Below are 25,138 nucleotides of genomic sequence, written 5' to 3' on the forward strand. Positions count from 1 at the left end.
GAAAACTCCTTTATCTTTTTTTATTGCTCTAATCTTTCAAAAGAGTTTAGACTTAATGCACTCTTCACAAAGGAAGAGGCTGTTTGCCAATGGCTTTGTTTCAAGAGTCAGATTACACCATGTTTTCCAACTATTCACAATATTAAGAAGCATATAGAGGGCAATAAAGTCTGTAAAAATATCTTACCTGCCTTTCAATTTTTTAGATATGTGTATATATATAAATTTTGCTTTAAGATCTATTTTCCTAAGTATTTTTTTTCTTCTTCACACTTTTTTATATTTAATGTCATATAGTTTCCACATCTTATCTTTTTTTCTTTCACCTTTGTGAATTACAACCTGTGTATTTGGAATCTGCCTCAATTCCTTAGACTTACAGGATATAAGGGGCTTGCACATGTTTGCATGTCAGTGAGCATGTAATCAACTTTTGCTAGTAATTACAAATAATATTCAGGTAGTTTACCTTTATTTTGCTCTCCAAATGTGTCTGTCTTTTGGTAGATGCTTACAGGAAAAACGGTATTGGAGAGATGCAAGGGAGATTTTTGCAAAGATATTGCAGATAACTCAATTGAAAATGGAAGTTAACCTCCTTTCAGACTTTGCTGATCTTCTCAGCACCACCTATGGCCTGAATCCAGCCGAGTTCCTGCCCCAGTTTCCATTTCTGTGAGCAGACATACCCAGATCAACCCCAGCCCTGCAAGTGGGCAACCCCACGCCTATTTTACTGCTGGAGCCTGGTGCTGTCAGCATGTTTACACAGCCCCTCGGCTGAACGTAACTCACACCGAGCACAGCTCCTCAGGAAACTTTTTTAATGCATTTAGCATGTACGCACCAGCATTCCCGCTTCAGCAAAGCAGTTGGGTAGGTCACGGGCTGGGAAAAGAAAAACGTAGAAGCTGTCGTAGCTGTCTGTGATAGCAGGGGGGCAAACGCCGTGATCTTAAAAGATTCATTGAGTGCTGTGTCTCAGAGCATATAGCAGAGTGAAAACCACCCAAATTCCAGGTGTCTCCTATCTACCAGATGTTTCCTTTTTCTCTTCCCGAAGCTATTCTAGGAGAAACTGGTTCATATAAATTATTAAGTATTTACCATGGCAGCAATTTTCACCCAGCTGAAATCATATGCCATCAAATACCTTCTCCTGTGGTCACATAAATATTTAACTGGTATGAAATGGGCTTGGGGAGAGCTGAGATTTGAATTATTTCTCATACTTTCTAGAAGAACATTTACCATGAGACTCGTGGCTGTTTGGTGCTGGTAATGCAGCTCCATTAATAACCAGGGAAAAGGGGAGGAAAACCTAGGTCTGAATGCCCAGGTGTAGGTAGGGTGCAGATGGACGGGTCCAAGGCAAGGAAGGCATAGAAATGAAACATTTAAGTTTCTTTGAAAATTATAATATCTTTAATATCTTGTCTTTCCCTCATTCCACTGCTTGTTAAAATAGGGATAACCTTAGCACTCTTGATCCCTAGAGGACAATACTCATGGATCATGACAGTATGTGTTTTTTAAGTTGTTCCTTGCAATTACTTGTAACTAGATTATTTCCATCACTCTTGGTTGTGATTTCTGGTTTCAGCAGCTTCTGTTTAAAAAAAAAAAAAGCTGAGATTTTCACCTACTGGTATCTCCTTCAAAATACAAAGCTGTGGTTGAGAAACAAGAACCAATAACAGTGAATGGTTCAGTATTTTTTAAACGAGGCCAGATAAGGAAACAGAAGCAGGGCTCCTTTGTGGAGGGTGGAGTAGTTCCTACCAGCCCCTGCCTTCTGCAAACCATGGTCTACTTCCAGCCCACCCAGCAATGGGAAAATCTGCGCCCATGTTACTGTCATGCTACCTCTGTGGCATCCGTGTAGTCCTCTCCTTCCAGGCTTATAAGGGAGGCTATGTCAATATACTTCATGAGCTGCTTCAAGTCCTGTGTCTTACCTGTTTTTGAGAATAAATCCATCTCTGTGCATAAAATAGTCTAGGTGCTAGCTTGATAAAACTGCATGAGCACAGAGCCAGCCTGAGCTATCCCCTGCAAAGGAGGAAGAGCAGTAGCTGTCAGCTGTTCTCTGAACAGGCTAATTTTTTTATTTTTGTCACTCATGCTTGAGTCTGTTTTCACTGAAAGGAGGACCCCATGGCACAAATAAGTCAGACAAATAATTAACTGATTTATCTGAAATAAATCTAAGGCTCTCCAGGAAGTTGCAGTATGCTTCCTCTTCCTGATGCCTCTCCTGAAATCTGCATCCCAGACAAAAGCAGTGGCATAAAAATGACAAGTGCCTCATTCAAACAAACAGCTGTTGCAGGGACATATCAGTGAGCGTTTTCCTTCTGCCGTACTTGGGCATTGTTCTGCACATTTTATTTCTCTGGTACTGACAGAAGGACAGAAATGAAAGTCAGAAAAAAGTTCAACCGTCCAAGCCCACATTCCTCGTTTACCTCCTGTTCTCATCTGCTGCTCTTTTCTGTGAACACAGGCTCCTTTTCAGAGTGTAAACAGTTTCCCCCGTTGCAACTCCTCTCCTGCAGAACAATTCATCAACACCAAGATTAACTGATTTATGTTATTACCATTTTTCCTGCCACATGTTACCAGGGTGGTCCTCCCTTTTAGGTCCAGGGAAGAGGTCCAGATACACAATGTTTGTAGCAATAGGGATTGTCTTTATTTGTGTACATTCCTAATGGGATAGACAGTTTATAGAGAGTATGCTGTGACTTTTCTTTGGGGGAGAAGAAAAAAAAAAAAGAAAAAAAAAGTTGCCAGAGCCATAATTTTTAAAGGAACAGTGAAAAACTTTAACTCGGTTTAACCATTCTTGACAATGCTAGTTGTGAAGTTAGATCAGTTCTCTTAGGCTTATTCAGTTTTTGCAACATTTTGTTCAGAATACAACTATATATTGTTTTTTATGCACATTTTCTTTTTTTTACTCCTTTCCCATTTAATTCTTCCGTGAGCCATCAGCAAACAGGAAATGGATTTATAATCTTTCTTTTCTCTAAATTTTACTTTTACCTGAGTTCTCATACAACGTACTTCTGGCTTTCTTGGAGGGTGGTTATCTTGCAACCTCCTAAGCTTGAAGCATCAGCTGATCTTTAACGGGGTGTATTTCCATTCCTCACCCTCTCTACTACAGATACATGATTTGTTCTTGCTGTTGCTTATCGTGCTAGTATTATTATATCGTTATGATACTATCTTTATCACGGGTATAAATTTGCCCTCGTAAAAAGGGAATCTCTTTTTTGCAATATCCAGAATTGAGTTCAATTCTAACCCGCCAAGAAATTCTACATTATTATTTTCTTGGAGACTGAATGACTGAAAAGCAGATGTCCTCAGAATAAATAAATATCTGCTCATCATTACTACTTTTTTGTAATGCATATTTCTTTTCAGACTAGTTTTCTTTTGCTGCTATGTTTGATTTAGTTTTACTTTTTAGTTTTATTTATTTTAATCTCTTTACCTGAGGAGACTAGGCTTAAATGTAAAATGTTTGGTACTACAGTACTATTATCTCCAAAATATTCCATGTTTCACTGGACATTGAACAATTTTATTTACTTTAATCGTAAATAAATTTGTTTTGGTATTTAAAGTCCCCATCAGTTTAATAACGAAGCCCTAGTCAGCAGAAAATAACCTGGTGCTATTTACATTGGCCAGTGGATGTCACTGTTACAATGCAAATGTAACTAAAAATAGCCATGGATAACTTTGACTAGTGATATCAATGAATTAAAAAAAAAAAAAATAAGGCTCATGTTTCTTAATAAGCCGTTATTGCTATCAGTCATTAAAGTTGGGGAAGAATGAAAAAATATAGGCAGTTAACCTATTCCAACTATTGGTTGGGACGGGATTATTTACTTTGTCTGGTGTGCAGACCTTTGGTGCACAGCACTGAGTCACCCGCGCCCTGCTGCTCTGGGCTGTTAGACGTGAGGTGGAAGCAGGCTGTGGTTGAGGCAGCAGCTCTGGCAATCTTCTCCTTACAGCTCCATCATCGTGATGTGACTGGAAGCATTGTTGTCATATACATCCCGCCAAGCGATGGGAACCATCTTTTATTCAGAAGCTACATTTACATTTGCAAAATATGGCATTGGATGCTGTTACAAACTCTGTTCCATAAATACTGGGCAACAAATTTGTTGGTTAGGATACAGTGTACTAAAAAGCAGAAACAACGTGGGGTACCAGGCTCGCATACTTTCTTGACATCTTTTTTGCTGCCTTTTTCCAATCAACTACTAATCAAAAAATTCATGGCTTTCATTGTTCATTGCCATTACAACACCAGTCAGTATAAACAGAATGATTGCTTGGGGTGATGACAAATATCTCATGCACACACACACATCTTTTATATATATACACACATATGTATATAGATATGAAAAAGTATGTTTTTGTCTCAGCTACCACTACATAACTCAAAAAGTGTTATACTTGGAGATGGAGAACTGGCAAAGAGTGGTCAGAAAAAAATGCATGATTTTCAGGGGGCTCTAAAGATTATTCTTCACCCTCCTCCTTTTCCCCACCTCCACCTGCCTTTCCCAGAAGAACCTTCAGTCCCTACACAATCCCCCACAGCACTCCATAGCACAGTATGCTAAAGCCTGCTGTGTTAGCGTGATTCTTTTCATGGAAAAAGTAGTGAGAGATATGCATATGTATTTTGCATGTCTATATTTGTGTAAATATGTGTATACATGTAGATACAGACACACAGAGCTCAACTTGCTGCCAATTTGCAGAGGCAGCCTGAGCTATCCAAGCCGAGCTGACAGTTTTCAGAACCCCATGGATTCCTCTAGGCTGTTACTGGCTGTGGATTTTGCAGGCATAAAGTTTCTCAGGTAAAATTCTCCTCTGATGTCGAATTGAGCTTTGTTTGACTCGTAAGACAGTTAACAGCAGAAATATAGAAAAACATGGGGCTTTTCATTTGGGATAATACTTGTTTAAAGCTAAAACTGCTAATAATGTGTCCTACCTCTCTTAAAATGTTCAGTTTGTGGCGATCATGCTTCCTCTCCATAAGCACCTCACCGTTTGTCTTCTTAGGTTCCAGAATGTCTTGCTTCAGTCACACCAGTTTACATACCTTAACAGAGCTAGAAGCTTAGGTTTTGCCAGTATTCTGGCAAAACATTTTCCTGAAGTAGTTAAAAATATGACGTTGCTTCTCTGAAGCTTAAAATAGATGGTAGAATGGCTGAAACCTACCTACCTACTGCCTTTTCCCATGTGCATGCGGGCTGGGGGGAAGCGGTACACTTGCCAGGTACTCTCTTTTTTTTCTACACATGCTGTATTGGGGACCTATCCTTGCGTATTCTGCTATACTGTTTTGGGGAACCGAAGGATCTGGTTCACGTGACACAGCGTACACTTGCAACTGTGCAACTCATACAATCTTACTGGAATAGGATTTCTTTACACTTCTAAAGGAATAGAGGAGAGAAGAATGCTTCAATAATAGTTTCAAATAAATGTTTTGCCACGGTTCTTAAACTTCTGAGTGCACATCATAAAGCCATCAAGCACTTCTGCCGCACTGACAGTATGTGCTTTTGAGATAAACAGTGAAACAAGAAGCATGTGACAGACTGAGATGAACTGGCATTTTCATCTTGAGAAACTGCAGTCCTCAGACTGGGACAACGACATGCAAAAGTAATATATATCTCTTGTTTTCAGTTCGTAGAGGGAAATGGTATCTGATTTCAAGCGCAAAGCTTTTGTATATATTTAAAAAACAAGAAGTTAAAGTGAGTATGTGAAAACAATTTGCAGATTTTGCCTTGGGTGCATTGAGACTGACAAATATTTTTCTGTTCTTGACAGTTTACTTCATCTGTCTAGTTCTAAATGATGCTGAAATAAGATACGGTACAGTCAGTTCACATTACTTCTGCAGCAGTAATAGTCAGGAACAACACTCGCTTAAAGAGCAGTACAAACTGTTGAATACCACTGGACAGGCTGTGGAGATGTAGCACTTTAGAGCATGTGAAATCAAAACGCTATATACAAGCAAGAAGTAGGTACGTACTGATTTTTTTTTCTATTTTCTTTTTTGTGACGATCATGGAAATAGAACTGATTACTAATGGCTCTTCATGCACTACCAAATATATATTTTTCAATAAATAAAATGCATGCAAATAAATTGAGAGATCAAAACTGCTACTGTCTTACAGATGAGCATTTAAAAAAAGTTTTTACTTTACAAGAATGCATTTTCAGAGTAACTAGCATGGATAACTTAATAAAAACAATGAAGCATTGTGTAATTAATCAGCATAATTCCATATTAACACAATAATCATGAATATTTACATTACAAAAACATTGCTATTTCTAAAGATTTTGAATGGCTAGAAACCTACCTAATAGAAACAGAAAAAGTAGACTTGGAAAGCTGTGTCTGTGCATACACTATTATTACCTTAATTTACAACTATCTTATTAAATAAAATAAATGCAATTCCATAGTGTGCAATTCCAGTTTGACTAAAAATAATCCTAAAAAAAAATTTTCATGTTGTTTAGAATCAGGTATTTAATAGCTATTAAATTTATTTCACATGAAAGCTTTTTAAAAATTGATTTGGAAATACAGAGTCCTAAGTTGTCCTACCAACTTAAAGGTAAATAACCTGTTATACTTAAATTGAAGATATTATATACAGCGCTCCCAGCTTTCTGTTAATTCAGGCCTGCAAGGTAGCATAAATGAATGTAGCCAGCGGGATGAAGCAAGATGGAAAACTTGGCCTGAATTTAAACGGATGATAGATTCAGTTATTCAGTAGCTCTATTGATATATATCATTCTAATACTGTCATTTGTGTTAAGTGAAATGTTCCTAATGAAATAAAGACAAAAGCCCTATGAACTTTCATCCTAATCCTGAACTCCAAATCTCCCAGACGCTCTCACACTTCTCCATCAGGCCAATCCCACCCCAAAACCTAGTAACTATAAAACAATATAGTAACAAATTTCCCAATAGGTTTGGCAATCCAAACTGTAGAAAGTGGGTTTGGGAAAAAGCTTCCGTTATCCCTATTTCTCTGCTGAAGTCGGACAGAACTGGAAAGTCCCTCTTCCCCAGGGTGGGCCCTGGCAGCAAGCTGGTCCCCTTATCAACCCCCAGGAACCTGCGGGTAATGCCTTTCTATAGACTATATATATATAGACATATAGATAGTACCTGTATGTATTCCTTCATGTTCTCACCCCACAGTGAAATGACAGTATGTCATGCTTCTTGCGTGGATGCCTCATAGGGAAAAAGTGAGAGGAAGGGAGGCAGAACAAACTATTTGCTTACTATTTGCTTTGTCTAAAGAAAATCATGTTAAAAATGCTCTGTGCCCTTCCATCTACTGTAAAAGCTAAAAGAAAAATGCCATTTTTCTCTCAGGAAAAAAAAAGAAATTATTTTATCCTTTGCACTGACATTTGCACACTTTCAAAGCTTCTCCATTTTCCATTTAAAAGAAGAGGGAAAAAGAGAAAGTTAAGCTAGCAATGCCCTCTTCAGAGAAGAAAAACTTCATTTCACTGTAGTATCTTAGAAAATTACACCTAAAGGTACATGAAGCTGACAGCATTTTTGTATTGTTTCTGTGGCCACACACAAATCATTTTTTCAATGTATGACATCTTTTAAATGCAAAAGATTCAGGACAAGAAGACTAGAGAAATACAACAGTGCCTGAAACTGAAACGAAGAATTTAAATTGGGAAAGGGTGAGGAGGAGGAAAAATAAAAAGAAACCTGTTTTTTTGGTTAACTCTGATTTACATTCTGGTTTTGCAGGTGTATCTGGTGAGTAGTCCACAAGCCCCAGCATTCATACTCTTATTTATTATTCTTTAACACGTATATACTACATGTTCCAAGAGATTATTCTTTTTACAGCATTTGGCATGTAATTACTATTTGTCCAGGGTACGAGTAATGTACAAATATCCTGTCTGCAGTGAGTTCACTTGGCTCATGTAAGAGGCGTAGAAATAAATATATCTTCTGAGAGTAAGCCCTGTTTTTACAGACTAACAGACTATCTGTGTGTGGATAGGAACAAAGTGTAATCTAGATATCTTTTAAAATAAATCCTTGAGAACATTCACAGCTGATTTGACTCGAGTCCTTTTAGTTCATATGGAGCCTATGACAGTGCCATTAAATTAGCGTGGTGTTTGTAGACAAGGAAAGTGCTCCTCTCCCATCATCCACTTCCTGATGTCTAATTTTTCCTCGGGTATCATGCACTACTGCACTACTTTGACTTTCTGGGTTGCAAATTCAACAAGACAGGATTTAAATTCTGAAACATTTTTTCTTCATGACTCTTTAAAACAGAAATACATAAGCTTTTTTTACTATTTGAAATTTTCAGAGATGCTGATAAGTCATGACCAAATTAAAAGTAATTTGTGATCACAAATATATTACGTTTGGAAATCTTACCCCACTTTTCCATCTGTCTTAGCTATTTTGAAAATCTACATAAAATAGTCATGGAACAAAGCACTGTACTTTTGCCCATAATAAAAAGAAAAAAAGCCTTTTCTTTTTTTTTTTTTAAAGCCCACATTATTGCACTTGGATGTGATGTTAAGAACACTCAGAGAGATCAATTTTATTAAAAAGCATCTGCAACATTACTATTGCTTATCTTCTTGCTGTGTAATACTATAGTTCTTCCCAGGTCAGAACGTAGGCTCGCTAGGCCAGGTGGCACCATGCTAATTTCTCTGCAAAACCTTGTCTATAGCATTAATGCTAGGAGGCATGAGTCCTGTGGGAGTTCACCTCGTATAGCCAAGCAGGCAAGATCTGCGGTGGTGGATTGCAGAAGTCTGTGGGATGGGATAACCCACCTCAGTATGTTTCTTCCAAAATGATGGGGAGGTGATTGATGCATGGTAAATATGTGTGTGGGCTTGCAGCTCACACGTTTGGTATCGATCCACTCTCAGATGCCGCTGTCAGAGAAAATACATGCCATACTTGTAGCGGAGAGCTGGAACGAGGACATAGTACCCGGCATGGGGTTATGCAGCCATGAAGGAGCCTAGTCATGCAACAGGAAATAAGGCCAAAGCTGCATGTGAGCATGATACCGAAGAGAGAAATTTCTGTGAAGATGCTAATTGAAACACCCCGTTATGATTTCATTGATGATGCTGCAATGAAGAAATAGGCGTCTCTGAAGAAATTCTCAGTAGTTCCTTTCGCTTTGGAAGATGGCAGGTTGGCCGACGAATGCAGGCATGCTGTGAGGTGAATTTAAAGTAAAATTACCATATCTGAACTTCAGTGTTTTACATGAGTTGGAAAGGAAAAGTCTGATATTGCTACGCAGTGACATTACGTTACTGTGCTAGCTGCTGCCAAGAGGATATCCTAATGTTTTTGTTGAACTATTTTGTTTGTATTACTGTAATCCTAGGACTTTCAGCTGTGGACTTGGACTTTGCTGTTCTGAGTTCTGTAAAGAAACATATAGTAGGAAAGACTGTCTTTCCTGAATGAACCGTATCAATTACTTTCACTTCTCCCTCGTGTACAGGCAACATTCAAGCTCACGTACCGTTGCCATACTGTTTCCATCTTGATGTGAGTGGAGATAGCCAAACGACATGCGGGTAGAGGTTCTACATACTAAGTGGCTGGCCGTGCTCATAAACTGTGTTCCTTCCTCCCCCGTTTTGCCTTTTCTTGCAGCTCCTTTTAACAGTTTGTAAGGTGCCTTTTCTTGGCTTTTTTTTTTGGTGAGTGAGGGGTTAAAAAATTGTAGTTGGGGAAAAAGAGCAGGTATGTGGCCAAGGAAGTCCAAATAGTAAGACCTACGAGGTTCTAAACAGAATTAGCTTGGAGGTGATGAAAGACTTGGCTGTCAGATATGCACTAAGCAGTAATAGAGGGTTAATCTCTAAACCAAGGAGCTGATAGTAAATCAATAGTAAATCTAGGATCAAATACCTAAATGATAATTTTTTTTTTTACTGTAGATTTAGACTATACAGCTAAGGACTATGTTAACGTCTTGTTTCTAAGTTTCTACTGCTGTCACTCTTGAGGCTCCTGCGCTGAGAACACGGTACTAAGGAAAAGATGCACAGATTTGCAGAACAGGTCTATACAGTGGAAACATAAATTAAATGACAGATAACTGCATCATTGATAGTGATTTTTTTTTAGTCTATGATTATTTTCTTCTTTACTTGACAAATTAGACTGCTAATCAGAAATGGAATTATATTGCAGCAATTGGGTAGCTGGTACTGCAGAGCTGGATAACAATAACCTTTCTTGCTGTTTGCTTCAGATAAAATGTGAAACAAGAAAACTGAGATGTATAATAGAAGAGAAAAATATGACTATGTAGCAGGTTGCCTTCCTGCGAAATTTGGATAGGTGCGTATATTGGATGCTGCTATTATAATTCTGTTTTTCCCTCTTCACCTGTTTCTTGAGATTAGTGCTTTCTTTATAATCTCTTTGCATTGTTATAGAAGGATTTTTTAGCAAACGGACATTTCACCATCTTTTCACTTCTGTATAGCTCTGTCCAAGGATTCCAGTGTATACCAGGCACAAGAATGCTGAACTCCTTAGAATTCTAGTTTGGCATTTTGACCCAAATATTTTAGAACAGAACTGAGCTGCTTTGCTGAGGGAAATGAAATTTTCCTAAACATATGAACTGTAAGTTTCTTTCTGTTTCTTGTGTTAGCTGGTTAAGTTACAGCCAAAACTGGAAAAGTAACTTTATTCAGGGAAATTATTAGGATGTAAACATGAATCTATAAAACACAAGCTTAAAAATAAGCATGCAATTACTGAGCTACAGAATCAAGGCCCAAACACTTTATATCAGTCAGAAAACACAGTCAATTCAATGGATGTAAGAAAATTCTATCTAGCCAGAGAGAAAAGGTGTCTTAAATTACCATAGAAGTGAAATATTAAAATATGGAAATCAGTGAAATTTCAACAGTTAGTGTCTTAGGAACACAAAGTAAAATCTTTATAGAAATGTTCATCTACTACACACTTTAGCATGCTCCATAATCTGCTTTCTAGACCTTCGCCATAGTGACTGACAGTTTATCAGAGCTAATGAAGGACCTCCTCATCGTGCTAGCCTATGGCAAAATTCCCATTGTTTTCAGTAAGATCAGAACATTTGCAAACAATTTTACTGCAAATACTGAACAAGATGAATTTTGCATTGTAGAGCTTTAAATAGTACAGAACCGCCTTCCTTGAAAGAGATGGACTCAACAATTCTGTAAACATTAACTTTTCATACTATTTAAATGTTTTACATAAAAATTGATAGAAAATCAGTAATTTTGGGTGCTGCTGTAAACATTTAGTGCCCTCACTCAGACAACATTTTAGACTAAGGAATCACCCTGATCTCAAAAATCTTCTTGCAAATTGTTTAGAAATTGTACTTTGTGAGAATTTTAGATATTGGTATGTTTGGGAAGGGACATTTCATTTTGAATTTATATTATAGGCCATTTAATATCATCTTGCTATTTTGCACTTTGACAACCTGCATAAGCATATACTCAACAAAATCCTTCATTACAGATATGAAAAAATAGCGTAACTTTATTGTTTGTTTTAATAACAATTCAAAATTGTTTGTCTACCTCCTGGTTTGAATTAGTCTGGTTCCAACTCCCTTGCATTTGCTTTTTATTACATCCTCTATTATAACCGTTGAAGGTCATCTACTCCAACCTCCTGTTCTGAAGCTTTACTATTGCCATCACCAAACTAGGTCAGACGTAGCTTGGTCAAGGCAAATTTTGAAAACTTTCAAGGATAGATATTTCACTACTTTGTGGGTAACCTGTTCTGACGGTGCATTACCAATGCTGTAAAAACTTATTCCTAGTGTTCAATCTGAACCTAACATGCCATAATGTGTGGCTGTTGTCACTAATCAGATCATTTAGCACTAAAAAGAGTTTGGTACTGTCATCTTTGTAAGTGACTTTCAAGTAGTTGTAGCCTGCTGGAACTCCTTAGTTTATTTTCGGATTAAATAAACCCAGTTTCTTCAACTTCTCACAGTTTATATATTGTAGACCCCTGACCATCTTGGGTAGCCCCTTTATGGACCTTCTTGTTTTCCAACACCTTTCCTGAACTGAGTGGATGTAAAGTGGGAAAGCTAGACACAAAATTGCAGGTGCAGCTACAGTCATGCCAAATAAAGGGGATTAATAACCCTTTGATCTGCTGGCTACGTTTCTCCTAAGGTTTGCCTTATTTGTGATGCAAGTGCACAGCTGGCTGGTATTCAAGCTGGTATTTCCCATAACCTTCAGGTGCTTCCCATCAGAGCTGCGGCTCAGCCTGAATTGATGTATGGGGTTTTTCCAGGTGCAGAATTTTGCACTCGCTGAACCTCATGAGTTTCTTTTGGAGTAAGTTCAGTTTTCTTTCTGGGCAATAGTTAACAGCTAGCCATAATTAACTTTTGAGATGGCTATATCTCTTAAGGAAATAACTGGCATATGCCACTTATTACAAGCTAATTAGGTTTTAATTTAAGGTTCTATTTCCTGTGACTTTCTGAAAAGCACTATGGAAGTACAAATTTTAATTTAAAACATATCTGTCTTATAGCCTGTTTTACTAGCAAACCAACTTCCTGATAGAAAGTAAATCTGGAGACTCAGTCCTCCTGTTGTTATCAGGCAAAATTTTTACAGATCACAAGTAATACAGATATGCATAGAGCTACATGTATTATGATGGAGCAAGGCCAAAATAGCAAATCTTACTTTCTAATCTCTCCTGACAAAGACTCTCATGAAAAAGTGATGTCTATCCATAACACAGAGTTAATCTTAATGTCAAAACTGAATACCTCAAACCTGAGCAAAAATTGTCAGATGTGCAGGTACATCAACCTTAAGCTTTTGAGTCACGATTTTGGTTCTGTTGACTTGTAGAGATATAAAGTTTAAGTCTAGTTCTGTTTGATCCTGATCTTTTCACTAAGTCCAGAGTTTTGAGCTATTTTAGAAAAGGTTTATAAAATGTTACAGAGACATAATGAGACTTAGCTTAACATAACTAATGATTTCAAATGATATTCATCAGACAATGAGTGTGAGGGTAGATTTTTATTTTAATAAGCTTCAGAGCCAATGTAGCTTGTGCATATGAAGCTTAAGAATTTATGCGTTTCCTACATATCTTAGCCATCAGTTTATAATTGTTCTGTTGTCTGCACTCTAAAAATACTGTTGAACTGGACCAATCTCTCCTTATTTACCAAAGAATTCTCTCCAGATTCTCATATTATCATATTTTACAATTATCAAGCTTATTCAGTTGACAGTGTGAAGGACTTAATTTAAAACACCTTTGTAGAGGTATTTTTTCTTCTCTTTGCAGACCTTACCTCCAGCTGTCGTATCTGTAGTCGCATGCATATGTGCTATCTACTGCTAAAAATAGAGCTTTATTATTAAGAAACAAGTAGAAAAATAACATATTTCTGTCCTCAGAATTTAATTCTTCTGCTGGGTTTCTGAGCACTACTTAGCCTAGCTTTCTCCCCCTATCGTTCTGTGCACTAATAGGGTCGGATAAATCTGTTTGAATTCAGGAGTTCTGTAACTCTCCATGGAGGACTGACTGTGGACCAAAAATCAGATGGATGGCCCTGAGTACCAGGCAGCTGACAGCCTCTTTTCCAATAGTGTGTGAGATAACCTCTTTAGGCTGTAATTTTGCTTATCAACACCTTTTCTTCCCCTCTGCATTTTGTAGATTATTATCATAAGAGAGCTGGTCCTCATTTGTTTTCCTCTGGTAAGAAAGGGAGCAGAATGTATGCTGCTCTTCTACTTCACTTGCAAGTCAAAGGTGTCAGCCAAGGTCCCTCAGAGAAGTAGCTCTGGCCTAGAACCTTACAAAGGTTTAGACCGTTACAGTGAAAGAACTACACTTGCTGTTTGCAGACTACATAGCATTATTAACTACTAAGTTTATAGTTTGTATTATACTTATTTTCCCTGGTGACTCTCAGCTGCTGGGTATAGATTTGGTTTTAATCCCTACTTACCCATTCTAACGGCTACATTGGAGCTTGAAAGTAAACAACAAGGACTTGATTCTACCTCTTCTTTTGGCTTGCTTCTGGTTTTCCAGCATTTGTTGATCAACAAGAGCCAGCCTGGCTGGTCTCCACTTGCCTTATTCTGCCATGCAGCATCTATAGTGCTGTCTCTCAGCAGGAAAGAGCTGTTCCCAGCAGTTTTCCTGCAATTGCAGGAGTGCAGAGGAATGCCTCATCTATTACCTTTAGTGTGCAGAAAGCCACCGGAGACTGACAAATCAGTAGGATAATGTCTTCACAGCACCATAGTTTCTGCATCTTTTCCTAAACTAACTGACAACAAACCTTCCGCAAATGTTCCAAACAAAACCAAAATTTGGTCAGCTATCCTGAGGAGGTAAGGTTATTTTTTTCCCTTATGGCAACAGTTGGATGTGTCAGCTGCGCGTTATGTAAGAGCGAGGTCTGGTATACTCTAGAAAAAAGTGCTGGAGAATACCTCCTCTGTTAGGATGCAATTTTTATTTTACCTATCTACGTATAAGAGCCCTTGTATGGATGTACTGATTTATATATGGCTGCTTAGTATGTTTTCATAGTGGAAAAACATCCTTATACTAAAAAAAAAAAGTGTGTATCCATCGTGGTTGTTTAACCAAACTGCTATAGACAAAGTAGTGTGATTTTATAGTACAGACTGGCCTGTAGTAAGGGGTGGCAATCATGTACTTATTTAAGCAGATGGTATACTACAAACCCCAGTCAACTATGGGAAAGTTCTAGCTTTGCTTTACTGTCAGAGGAAATCTCTAGTACATCTTCTAGCACACAAATGGAGCCACAAATTTGAATGAATCATGCAGATTTTGCCACGAGCTGCACAGGTTACAATAGCTGATTTAATTAACTTCTGTCGAGTAAATAATATGTGTGTCCCTAAATGGAGGAGATAGATACTGCTAGATGCAGGCTGCAATATTGGACTGACTGAATTTAGGAGGATCGGAAAAACAGATTATTGTGGTAGAAAAATTAAAACCAAAACATTCTACAGGAGTTAAATGATACTATCGTGAAACTTACTCAGAATCCAGAGAGAGTAACGTGAGTGGAGGGAGACAGGGAAAGAAATTAAAGCCTTATAAATTTGAATCTTTTATCATCTGGAATGAGCCTTTTGGCATACACTGTAGAGAAAAGGGAAATTATAACACAAATAGCATAGAAATGGGCCACATCAGGCCTCGAATGTGCAATTTAGTGTCTTTTTGTAAAAAGCTATCTCCAGTAAGATTAAGACTGTAAGTTTTATAACTTATATGGAAAAAAAGCTGGTGACGCAACACAGGTTTATGGTGCGACAACAGGAATGGAGGGGCTGAAATACAAACTTAACTGACAATGCCTAGATGTAAACGCATCTATTACTATGTAAAGGAGGTGCAATTTATACATTAGCTTCCCTTTAGCTCACCAGTAACACCTGATGTCTTTTAAAGAGAGACAAGCGTTACAGGAAGGCAATAGGAGTAATAAAACCAGCCCGATGCCGAATTTTCGGGCGATGCCGGAGGCCGAGCCGGCTCTCCCCCTCAGAGCGGGGCCACACAGACTTTCCCGCCCAAAGGGCGGGCGCTAACCCCGCCGGTCCCCGCTCCGCGGGAGCAGCGGGGACGGCCGGAGCTGACTAAATTCCCCTTCACCGGGGGGTGGAGGAAGCCGCCGGCTCCGAGCCCACCCCTCGCCACCCGGGCCCCGCGCTACCGCCTCTCCCCGCCAGGCTGCTGCCGGCGCCATTCCCTCGGCGTCCGCTGCGCGGCGGGCCGGGTCGGGCCGCTCCGCCCGTTGCCAGAGCAACGGCGGCGCCGGGGGCTGCAGGGCGGGCTGAGCTGGGCCGGGGCGGGCTGGGCTGGGCGGGGGCGGGGCGGGCCAGGCCGCTCCGCTGGGTTCCCGCCCCGCCGCTGCCGCCGCCCCGCAGCCGGCGGGCTGGCAGCTGGCAGGCTGCCGTCCGTCAAGATGGTTCACCATTCGGGCTCCATCCAGTCCTTTAGGCAGCAGAAAGGTCAGTAGAAACCCCTCCGTCCTCCCAGTGGTCATCGGGGCGGCGCCGCTGCCTGCCGTGCAGGTGCCCGGGGAGGGGGGGGACACGACACGCACACACACACACACACACACGCCGCCTCCAGCGGGTGCGGGTCTCCGCTACGGTTTCCGCGCAAGTAACGCCCCGGGGGGGTGCCAGGTGCATCGTATGTGCATGCCTACACACATGCCTGTGTGTGTCCGCATGCGGGCTGACAGCCTGGGTTCTGCTCCGGAGGCGTGTTGATGCTTTAGGGTGTTTTACGGGTTTTCAAGTCATGAGGCTGCAGCGCACGGGGAGGACGCCCGGCGGGGCGAGCCGCCCTCCCGCGCCCCGGCGGCTGGTGGGGCCCCGGGGCCCCGGCCCGGCCCCTGTCAGCCGCTCCCTCGGCGGGAAAGTTTTTCTCCCTTGAGAAACGGTGCTGCTTTGTGGTTTTCAGTTGTTGTACAGGTGGTTTTAGTGATGCCCACATGCGTGGGGTGGACAGGTCGTTCACCCTCTGGAGTTTGTTGCTGTTGTTTCTGGGTTTAGTCTTAATATCATGCTATTATCCAAATACAAATCTTGAGAAAGAATAATAACTGTAATTGTGCGGGGGGCTCTGGCGTTACAAGTGTCAATACCACTTCGGTTCAATCCTTCTATCTGGTTGTTTGTTTGTTTGGGGTTTTTAATTGCAAAACAAAAGCTTTTGCTGGTCAACAAATACAAAGGTAACTTTCAGTTGTGATTATAATCGCTGTAAAACCTTTATTGTGTTCATGATAGAAAAAAATATGATTCCCACAAGAAACTTTATTTTTTTTCTTGATCCTGGAACTGCTATTTTTAATCTTTTTTTTACTCACTTCTTGAGAGAAAAGATGAAACCAAGATTTCTTTCATTATGAGCATCCCTTTGTACTCTTCCCATTGTTTTAGTTGTTAACAAACACTTTATTTCTTAGAGTACAGTATACCATAAATTATGATTTAATATGGTATGCTTTGTACATAAATCATGAGTTCACTTATTGGATTTTGTCTCATTCAAGTTCTTCTCTTTGAATGGTTAGTGGAAAATAAATAATTCAAAGCACTTATTCCATTCTGGTAATTCCATAATAAATTTAGTTCCTTGCTGTAGTGGTTTTGCATTTAATGTCTGTCTTGTGTGCAGTAATGAGTGGTGCTGTTTCAAATTGTAAAATGTCTAGTTTAGCCAGGTTCAAAGTTAGTTAATTAGTATAAAAAAAAAAAAATCTTTTTTTCAACTCTCATAGATGTGTTTATAAAAGCATCAGGTGACCTGGAGCTACAGTGTTAATCCTTAGTTTTTTATAAGAAGATATTTCTCACATTACAGCAATGATTAGCAAGCTCCAGAGTCCCTGTCAAGGCCCTTCAGGAGCTATTCAGCTGTTCTGTAATGATCTTTTAAAAAAAAAAAAAAACAACAAAACACCCCAAAACTAACTTCATTATGTCCAAGTTCAGGGATGAAATTTAGTTGCTTGGAACCAAACTATGCCATGTGATTTATGAAATGGTATGTTTGCGGTAGTCATAAAATTTCATAATAACCTAGTGGGTTTTGCCAGTTACTTATTGAGAAGTAGAGTGTTGTTCTCTCCTCCTTGTTCCTGAAGAAATCCTGATTAAGGTGCCTTGCCAGTCATAAAGCTTTGGAAAAGAGAGGATGCTCTTATGGAGCTATGGAGCCTGTACAGCATTGACTAGTATGCGTATCGCTTTCCTGAACATCTCGTATGCAGTGTGATGTGTGCTAAATCCACCTGAATGAGTTCAGTTTCTGTTTTTCTCAATGTACAGCTTTTAGGGATGGGGGAGGACCGCATGAAATCTTGGGCAAAAGGCTACAGAGAAACTAAGCAAACAAAAATCATAATCAAGAACTCATCATCTAATCATGAGGTATTTAAAAGAAGCAGAGAATCTGGTACTCTGAAGTTCATGGGCACTGATCTCTCAGCAGCAGAGAGCGTCATGTCATTTTGTGTAGCTTTTTTGAATTTGGCATTTTATATCATTTTCTTACTTAAGATTTCAGTTACTGTTGTTTCTAACTTACTGTAGCTGAGATTTTTGACTAAATGCACTGTTTGTTTTCTAGCTGCTCACAAAACAGTGCCCTAAATTCCCTTTTTTAAAGAATCAGTGGTAATCCTCATGAAATGGCTAACTGCCCATCACAGCTGTGCCTTGTATGCTTCACTTGCATTAAGACCAAGCTTCATTTCTTTGGGGAGGCTGAAAGGGCATTATTTTTATGTGGATTCTCAATCACGTAAGAAGGATACAAATCAACAAAGATAATAGTTCCTGAAAACAAATAGAAATTAATTTTAACCTTTTTAGAAACAGAGCCTGTACCTATTGCCAGGTAACATAATATTCAAATTCACTTGCTGAAGAGAGGTGGCTTTTAAGATGGGAGATAGAATGGGCTAGAGAGCGTCCTTACCTAGTCTGAGCACTTTGTTCTAGCTGAGAAGACAAGCAGTGGTTTAATTACTAAAGCTTTCTTTACAAGGCTTGAAAAAATAGGACCAAGTTCTCCATTCTCTTGGGTGTCTAGGAATCCTCAACAGGGAGGAGAAAAGTGAAAAAAAGCATTTATACCCCAAGGATTTGTCTCTGGTTAGAGTTTGGCTGTTGGTTTTTTTCTTTCTTTTTTCCTCCTTGACAGAGTAAGGAGGTGTTCATGGTAGGAGGCTGCTGTTACAATGTGCTGCCATGGTTTTGTCTTGCTCTTTGTTCAGATTGTGTATGCAGAGTGAAACCCTCAGTTTTAAAAAGCTGCAGTAGAGCTCAACGTAGTGTTATAAAAAGACACTGAGAGTTTTGAAAAAAAGAATCTTATTCTTCTTCACCCCGACAATTGTTCTTCTACTTGTATCCAAAGGTATGCCTATTAAAAAGAGCAGTGTCCTAAAGGTGGGCTGATCTGTGTCTCTGCACAGTAGTGTGTTAGATCTGTTGAGCCATCTGTATAGTATTTTGTGGCTATTTTTAACCTCTGCTGTGGCAGAAACTGCTTTTTGTGAAATTACTTTCTTTGGTAATATTCTCAAAGATAAAAATTTTATTATTAAACATATACCTTTATACTTTTTACCCCTTCAAAAGGTGACACAAGCTATGGCCTCTGAAGAATTATGTCAGAGGAAAAAGGAAGAAATGTTTCTTATTTACTAGTTTGTTCCCAACCATCCTTCAGAAAAGAAAAATCTCCATCCTCAGATATTAATATGTAGTTTTGCTTAAAACTGCTAAATAATAAATAGTTATTCAGGAAGGAGAAATAATAAGATAATGTTGATGAGGACAAAGATCATCTCCATAGACAATTTGTAGCTTAATAATTCCAGGGAAAGACACCTCATAGGATTAGTATCTGATCTCAGTCATGACCGTATAACAATCTTTTAAATGCAGGACATAAAAGTATACGGTAGCCTTACAGTAGACTTTATGTTTTCTGTAATGGGTACGGGACTGGTGCAAAGCAATTGCTTGTTTTATTAGGAAGCTCTGTTGAAAAACCATATCCTTCGGAAGGAAAGGCAATCTAATTTGCAAGAGGCTCTTCTTTTAACAGATACTTGGTGATGAGTGAGTTTGAATGTTTCTGGCCTGACAGAAGGTAAAACCTGCATTTAGGGTGCAGGTCTAGGCAATTATGATGCTTAAAATTTTCAGTATCTAGGACTTTAGTCCTGATACACAGACTGCAATTTCCTGCATACTCTGCTGGGTGCTTTTATCGACTATTGTTGTTCTTTTTAATACCCCTATCAAATATTTTTAATGAAAGAGTTCAAGGCTGGGAAAAAGAAAAGATGTTCATTCCTTAAAATTGAGTTGCTTTTAGCATGGTGTATAAGTTTTAGGAGCATGGGCTGCAGATGGAAGTCCAGTGGCTACCTTGGGGTACTTCTCATGCTTCCTTTTCAGGATGTGTAACGGGACAGGAAGGAGCTCAGCAACTTCAATGCTCATTATGTCTTTAATGAGAGTGCTGATTTAGCTTCTCAAGGGATTTATCTTGAAATTGCCTGACTTCTGAACAAATCAGGTATCTCTATAAAAGATGTATTCCTAGATCTGAACTTCTAATCAGTGCCGAAATGTTGTTTATAAAATTTTTATTATAAAATTTTGTTTAATTTTATATGTTAGCCACCTGAAGTTGTAGCATGATTTAGATGGATTGAGGGTTGGGCTGAGAATCTCTGAAAAGCTACGGTCATTCTCCCTTCATGAGGCACTTCTTACTTCATTAAGTGGTCTTTGTTAAACCGCTTTGAGCTACTTAGAGGAACACTGCTGTTGTAGAGTACAGCTTTTTTGTTATTGTTGTTCTACTCTAATTTTAAGACCTTAATGATATCTGCATGCTTTGTAAAACAACTTGTGAATTTAATTTGCATTTAACTTGTGAATTTAAATGAGGGTTCATAAAGATCACATTTTTTTATATTGCTCCAGAGTTTTCAGTATTCAGAAACTTGGACTTGTAATTAAGATTTTTGTGGAGAATTCTCCAAGGATGTTTGATACTTCGCTGGCACCAGTGGACCTAGTAAGCTTAGTAATCCAAAGAGACTGCTGAAATTACTAGAAGATGCAATTTGGTCATAAAAAAATTTATGAGAGATTGTAACTCTTAGCTGTTGTTCTCCAGAGCAGAAAGGTCAGGTTTCCATGTCAGCGTGAGTAAAGGAATTTTTAGGGCTCAGCTCCTTCATTTGCATTCTGAGGAGCATGTACAGAAAATTTCAAAGCTATCCTCATCTTGACTCTGAAAGCTTAGAGCAGCGCAGCTATTGATATACTCCCTTAAAAATGATACCGTATTCAAATAGTGCCATTTATAACGCTCTTTCAGAGCACTGAAAAGCAAGGCCCGATTTTAATAAGATTTACCTGGCTATATTTGCTCTTATTTTTGTTGCCTGGTACAGCTGCACAACTTTAGATGCACTTCACCTTTTTCAATCAAACACCTTAGAAGGGCCCATAATATGTCTTTTTATTCTGGATTATACTGTTGTGGGTTGTAACTTCAATAAAATATAGAGCTTCATTGAAAATAATTATTAAATATGACATATTAAATCTTATATTATGTAGGTGCATGAGTGCTGTAGAATTAAGTTAAATATTGTTTCTATTTTTTTTTTTTCCACTGAATGTATATTTTATATGAGAAAGCTAAGGAAATCAGAAATTTTTGGTTTGTCACATAAGTCTGCTATCTGACTACAGACAACGATGCTGTGGTAAGATGTCTGGGCATTAGCTTCCTACGTTCTGATTTAAGTATAGCTTGATATAGTATTATCTGTGGAAAAAAACCTTGTACCTATTCCAAAGCTCTTCAAAACTTCCTCATAAGGACCTGTTAAAATAGGCAACCCCCGCCAACGCTGATTTTCTTTAGAACTCTCATTTTACCATTTATATTTCATTGAGTATCACCACAAAATTGCAAGTTCCAGTTCTGCCTTCATATTTTGGTTGGTTTATTCTGCTTTTTGTCATTTTAAAAATCTGCTAAATGAGAATGATAAATGAAACAACTGTGCCAGTGTAAATTCTGTTGAATATTTGTAATAGTAGTTTCAATATACCAGATTTTGTTAAAAAGTTTTTTGTAACAAAATTAGCAGTAGTCAACATATTTTATGATTGGGGGTATTTTACAGCTCCAACAACCATGAGAAATTGAAACATTGTCTTAACTAACAGTACCAAGAACCCTGCATTCCAAGCAGTGCAGCCAGCTAGATAGCAACTGGGAAAAACGATAATGCTTTTTTTTCCACTGAAAATGAGGGAAAAAATAGCCATTTGTATTTTAGACATACTGTAATAACAGAAATTAACTATGCTAAATTCACAAGCTTGTTGAGCAGCATGAAGTTCTCTTGTTTTCTGCTTGGGCCTGTCTAAGCTGTAGAGAGTGTCTGTGTTGTCTTGAGTCAGACGTGCAATGAGGTTTTCAGAAAGCATCGTACATGGGGTTATCCGGGTTACAAATCTTAAATTCCCTTTACCGAGCTCGTTCTAGAATTAGTTCAGTTTTATATATCCTCAAGCATACGTTGCGGTAGATTATTTATCGGAGACAAGCGTAACTCAAAACTAAGCTACATCGTACAGCAATATGTTTTAACAACTCTGAGCCTCAATGAATGCAAATTCATCGCTTTTCTCAGAATGAGGTTCTGTCTGCCTCAATTTGGGTTATCATCTGGCTTGCGAGGGCTTGAAGCCAGTGCAGTTCCTTAAGTGAGGAATTGTTCATTTGTCTGACTGGTGAGGTAACAGTTTAATTCATGATCCATTTGACTATTTTAAATGGGATTTTGAAGAAGCTAATATCTCAGTTATCCTTTTGGGTCATCTCCAATATACACACATCAGGAAAATAGTAACATTTATGATGTAACTATTTGATCTGCTTAAAGGTAGGGTCTCGAGAAAAAAAGAAACCATGAAAATTAGATTCCGTCTCTGCAATTCAGGTAAAGGAAGTGTAGTTTGAAGGGCATCCTATATGAAGGAGTATCTGCGGAAGTCCCTCTTGAACAGCAGAATGCCACTGTTCATATGGGTTTTGTTTCTTTAGTAACAACGTAGGACTAGAAGACGCATGGGTTTTCTTGCTTCTTGGCTGTGATTCTTACAGGATTTCTGTGTAGCACTGGTAGCTCAAGAAGGATACACAAACAAAGGAAACTAGAGCTCTCTCAAATCTGCCTTGAAAAATTCATAAGTACATCACAGTTACTGAAGAGCTGTAGCTAGTCATGTATGCTCCAGATAACTACTGTGATGATGGCAAGCTTTGGAGTTAGAAAATGTTTGAAATGTCATATTCTATTCACTGCTTATCTGATTCAGTAGAATTACTCTTGCTCAAAACATTCCTTACTCGTTACCGTTTGTTTATTTAGTAACTTCACCAATAGTATGCCTTTCTAAGCCAGAAGGTCTGATGTATATAATATTTGCATTCTGTTATCTTTCTGCTTCATTAAACCAGTGGAGTTAATACTTTTAATGAATTAATTTTTCTGAACCGTTAATCAAAATTGGGGGGGGGGGGGGCAAGTCCCTTTTTATCTTTGGGCTATTTTGCAGCAGTCCATTAGCTTCCTTTTCTGTGTGGTTAACTTAATAGTATGAGAAAATAGCAATAAAAGAGCAAAGGGGATTAAACAGTGAAAATGCTAGGAGAAAGAGGCAATCCTAAGAATTTTGAAAATTTATGAACGAGTTAAGAGATTAAAGGGAGGAAATTTTACAGCACAAGAGAGTAAATAAAAATGAATATAGAAAGGTGAGTAATGATGCAGAGATGCAGAAATGGTACGTGGGTAGATGGATGGATAGATAGATAAAACGATACCAGGTAGTGAAAGCAGACTGAACATACTGAGCAATCTTCTATGTGTAAGCAGCGCTCCTTAGCTGGATATGCTGAAGTAGGACTGTACACTGGGGATTTGCAGATATCTCAACAGAACCCTCTTCCCATAAAGCCATGTCAGCAGCACCAGCTTCAACACTGAGTATTGATTTCAGAGTCACTTGCTAAAAGAAAGAGGATGAAGTAACTTACAGACGGTATTCAAATTTCAAAGAAGGTGATAACTGTGAGTGTGTGAAAAATAATGAATGTAAGTGTGCATAGAGCCAAATACTTCGGATAGAAACAGGTACCAACTGAATGCAAAATCTGTATGTCTGAATACTGTGCAGAGGCTCGATCTTTCAGCTGAGAGACAAACACAAGACCTACGCATTACCATTTACTCTCATGTAAAATGTTTCTTATTTGTATTGGCATCATACCTAAAATTGAAACGTGATAAAACGTATTGCTGGATTTTGAATAGTCTCAGTGGAGAGGTCTGGGGGCCTAAATTCCTCTTGTGCGGAAAACTTCCATTTTGTTGATATGTTTAAATATATGTATGAGATAGACATATTTATATTTGTATATATTTTTAAAATTTACTTTTTATATATACTAAGCATTCAATAAACACTTGTACGTCTCCAAAGGCTGATCCTTTGCAGAGGAAGGTTGTCATTTCAAAGCTATTTAGGTGGAATTCCACTGAACACTGTCACACTTGAGGGGCTTTGAATCACTTGCAATCAGATTTTTTTTAAGATTTTCAAAGATGCGGCGAGTGCTCTGTCGGGGTTTTTAATAGCACTTGGATATCTAACACTGCAGTAGTTGTTAGGAGTTATGCACCTAATGTCGTTTTGCAAGGTGTTGGAATTCAGTGCACTCCAATACTTTAAAAAGCTGACTATCTAAAACTTTTTTTTAAACAAGTTTGTGTTCACCAGAAAGTTCAATCCTTTCTTAAAAATAGGAATTTAGACCTGAATAGCTATTCCTGGTTACCTCTTTTATAGATGCATTTGTTATGGTGTAGTTATGGCTACACCCAGAGTTAGCCCAGAATTCTGACTCAGGCAAGCTGCAAGCTTCACCATAAGTCATCTAGTCTCCTGACTGTAACTGGTAGATAGTGTGTGTATATCATTGAAGCAATTGGAAACTAAAGAAGATATAAAAGCCGTGGGTCCCTGGCATCAGCTCTCTGCAGAACATCACAGACGGAGGAGTCCTTGCCTAGGGGTATGGGAGACATCATGGGATGCAGGGGAAGAGCATTTGAGGACTGTACAAGACTTGTTTGGGGAGGAACCAAATCAGGGAAAGGGGAATCAACGTGCTTTGGGATCAATGTTTTACAATCACTACAAAACCTTTTTCTAATGTGCCGAAGCAAGGATTTTTCAAATAAAATGTTTTGCACTGCAGTTTGCTTATATTACAATATTATAAGCAAGTGCT

At 38.7% G+C, this 25,138-nt stretch overlaps 1 protein-coding gene across 4 annotated transcripts in view; it reads left to right on the plus strand.

Moving 5' to 3' along the window:
• ANO3 (anoctamin 3) overlaps window positions 1–25,138 on the plus strand; it is a 223,808-nt gene that overhangs the window by 57,563 nt on the left and 141,107 nt on the right. The window contains exon 1 of one of the 4 annotated variants that reach the window (XM_076343848.1): window positions 16,151–16,227. The exons of 1 other annotated variant lie outside the window; for it this stretch is intronic. In XM_076343848.1, coding sequence (XP_076199963.1) covers window positions 16,182–16,227 — 46 coding nt within the window. In that variant the 5' untranslated portion in view covers window positions 16,151–16,181. Of the gene's footprint in view, window positions 1–16,150; window positions 16,228–18,150; window positions 18,163–20,317; window positions 20,327–25,138 lie in introns of those variants that run through there. 2 more of the 4 variants (XM_076343849.1, XM_076343850.1) reach the window with 2 other exon arrangements.

Source organism: Aptenodytes patagonicus, chromosome 7 (assembly GCF_965638725.1).
Source record: "Aptenodytes patagonicus chromosome 7, bAptPat1.pri.cur, whole genome shotgun sequence".
Classification (NCBI taxonomy): domain Eukaryota; kingdom Metazoa; phylum Chordata; class Aves; order Sphenisciformes; family Spheniscidae; genus Aptenodytes; species Aptenodytes patagonicus.